Here is a 3,052-nt window from a genome sequence, read left to right as displayed (position 1 = left end):
ATGTATGTTCCACTATCCACTAACACTACTTTAACTATCATTCTCCTTTCTCTCTCTTATTTTACCAATTTTGTCTTAATTCCTATGTCATACTTATTGCCCATATTTTTATGCGACAGAGAGAGTACTATTTTTTCTTAGTACCTAACACACAAAACAACATCTCTTAAATCTCATGTCATTCCCCAAGTGTGTCATCTATTATGGGAGGGAGGAAGTATTATTTTTCCATCTACTAATTCTACTAACTAGAAAATAAATAAAAATAACTTGCTTAGCATCCAAGTTATGTTGGAACTACATCAAGCAAGGAGGGAACAACAATTAGCCAATGAACGAAAAATGAAGTTAAACAGATCAATTTGATCTCCAGAGCAATTATCAAATACAAATCTAATACTATCAAAAGATAATTGTATAGACACTTCAACTTTTCTCCTTTTTATATATCAAAATATTCACAAGAATATAATGGGACATAAAAACCCTAACCCTAAATAACAAAAAGAATTCGAATTTTGCCTCCAAATAAAATTGCATTAAGTTTCACCAAGGGCAAAAGGAATGCAGGAGGAGTTTTGGAATCTTGAGGAAGAACAGCGACAGGCGGCAGATTTGTTCGCTCGTACATCGTGTATACAACATCCAGTTTGCACAAGAAACACATGTTCCCGCTTGGTTCTAAAACAGAATTTTCTTCAAAACCTACATAATTAAACAAGATCAACACATGTGTATAGGATGTTAATTAAATCTTGTTTATCATATTCTAGTTAATGCAAACAAGACGAATCATACCTTTCCATTTTACATGATTAGGTTGAGTATACGCTGAGAGTTTTTCTCATATGGATCGTTCATGCTGTATTTCTCTTGGTTGCTTTGTTCTCTCCTGTATTGTTGTTAGAATTCTAGTTTGTAATAGATATGCTTTAACTAGTATTTAAATTAGACTCAAATATGTTTAACCTATTAAAATTCTGACAGCTAATTATTAACTACTAGTATTTAAATTCTGACAGCTAATTTAACCCCTTTCTGTGTTAGAAATGGAAAACATATAATTAAATAGAATAAATAAGTTGTATTTATTTTCCTTTTTAAAATACTTTTACATGTACTCGTAATGTTTCACGATCCCTTGTAATACGCATAAAAATAATACTAATACACACTATTATCTTCAACATAAAATTAAATACTATTTATCATTTAAAAAATCTAACTATTCCATATATCAATGCTAATCCTATCAAACTTCGAATTTGATAAGCCACTTATAAATATTGGTGTTTGTCTTTTTCTTGGGATAACTTGAAATTCGATAAGCCTCTTATATACATTAGTGTTTGTCTCTTTCTTGTGATAATCCACTTTAGGTTTTTGTCGATGGCGTTTAAAGCTATATTCAGTGTTTTGGTTATTTTTTGTTTGGTTTTTTCTGTTGGTGCTGTTCGTAACGTTTTGGGGTATTGCCACTTCAACGAAATTTATCAATTTGGTGATTCAATGAGCGATGTTGGAAATTTAATTAGAGAGTATCCCGTTGGGGCCTCCACAAACTTCGCGAGACTGCCGTACGGTCAAACGTTCTTTGAGGAAGCTACAGGGCGTTGCTCCAATGGCCTTTTAATGATCGACTATATTGGTAAGATTAATATTAATTTGTTTTGGTTAATTATTATAGTTGCTTTTAATTTAATTAGAATCACAATTGTTAATATATGATGAACAGCAATGGCTGTTGGGCTTCCTTTGCTTCCACCGTACAAACACATGGGGACTTGGTTCGGGAAAGGAGTCAACTTTGCCGTGGCTGGTTCGACCGCATTGTCGTCTGAGGCGTTGGCTGCTCATAACGTAACGAATCCGGTGACAAATAGCTCTCTTGGCGTTCAATTGGATTGGATGGACTCCTACTTCAATTCCACCAGCCTTGATGAGATAGGTAAATCATATATACCCTTTGATTTACTATCTACTCTATATATATGTAGTAGAATAATTAATATGGAGAGTATTTGGATTGGTGAGTAAATATAGATCGTTTCAAGAAACTCCGGAGTGCTCTGTTCATGGTGGGAGAAACCGGTGGGAATGATTACAACTACGCCATCTTTCAAAGGAAACAAATGGAGGAATTAAAAAGCATGGTTCCTCAAGTGGTTGAAGCCGTGATTAATGGAACTAAGGTGAGTTGACATATTGATATTGCCATGCATCAATTAGAGAAAAGTTGACATGCATTGTCATTTTTCAAGAATATCAAATTAATAATCACTTTTCTACCTTTGCAATTCCTGATTAATATTTCGTATCCAAAATTTTGCATTCTTCTATATTATGGTGGTAAGTTGGCTAGATGATCATTGAAGATATATTGATAAAACGAACAAAAAAAATACAAACAAATTTAATCAAAATTTTAATCAATTGTAAAAAGTAGAAAAGTTATGGTTTAATTTGCTATTTAATTAGTTATGGGACTGAAAGTTATGATTATGAATATCTTTGCAGAGAGCCATAGAGATGGGGGCAGTAAGATTGGTTGTTCCGGGAAACTTTCCGATCGGTTGCCTTCCGATATACAAAACAGCATTCCAAGGCGCACCCCTTAACGAACAAAATTGCGTGACGGAGCTGAATGAATTTGCAGAGTACCACAACAAGCTTCTGCAAGAAGCCATCCTCAAACTCAAACATGAGAATCCCAATATTGTCATAGTCTACGGCGACTATTACAATGCTTACCAAGATCTCCTCCGAAAAGGAAAAGAGAGAGGATATGAGGTCGAGAAGGCTTGCTGCGGAATAGGAGGGAAATACAACTTCGATTTGGGAAGAATGTGTGGAGGAGCTAATGTCAGCGTGTGTGAAGATGTTGATCGACATCTGAGTTGGGACGGCATCCACATGACTCAGCAAAGCTACAAACACATGGCCGCATGGTTGATACCACGCTTCTTTGCTCAACTCGCCTGCTTCTGATCATTTATCACTTTCTTTTCAATTTCTTGCTTTTTTATCATTCATTTTATTTTTTGATTCCAAA

At 34.6% G+C, this 3,052-nt stretch overlaps 1 protein-coding gene across 1 annotated transcript; it reads left to right on the top strand.

The window, feature by feature from the left end:
• The first annotated feature begins 1,328 nt into the window (after positions 1 to 1,328).
• LOC121779347 (acetylajmalan esterase-like) lies at positions 1,329 to 3,052 on the top strand. The gene is made up of 4 exons (XM_042176672.1): positions 1,329 to 1,648; positions 1,736 to 1,948; positions 2,044 to 2,192; positions 2,518 to 3,052. The coding sequence occupies exons 1-4, from the start codon at positions 1,390 to 1,392 to the stop codon at positions 2,986 to 2,988; spliced, it is 1,092 nt and encodes a 363-aa protein (XP_042032606.1). The 5' UTR covers positions 1,329 to 1,389; the 3' UTR covers positions 2,989 to 3,052.

Source organism: Salvia splendens, chromosome 19, assembly GCF_004379255.2.
Source record: "Salvia splendens isolate huo1 chromosome 19, SspV2, whole genome shotgun sequence".
Lineage (NCBI taxonomy): Eukaryota > Viridiplantae > Streptophyta > Magnoliopsida > Lamiales > Lamiaceae > Salvia > Salvia splendens.
This window is presented reverse-complemented; position numbering and strand designations above follow the sequence as displayed.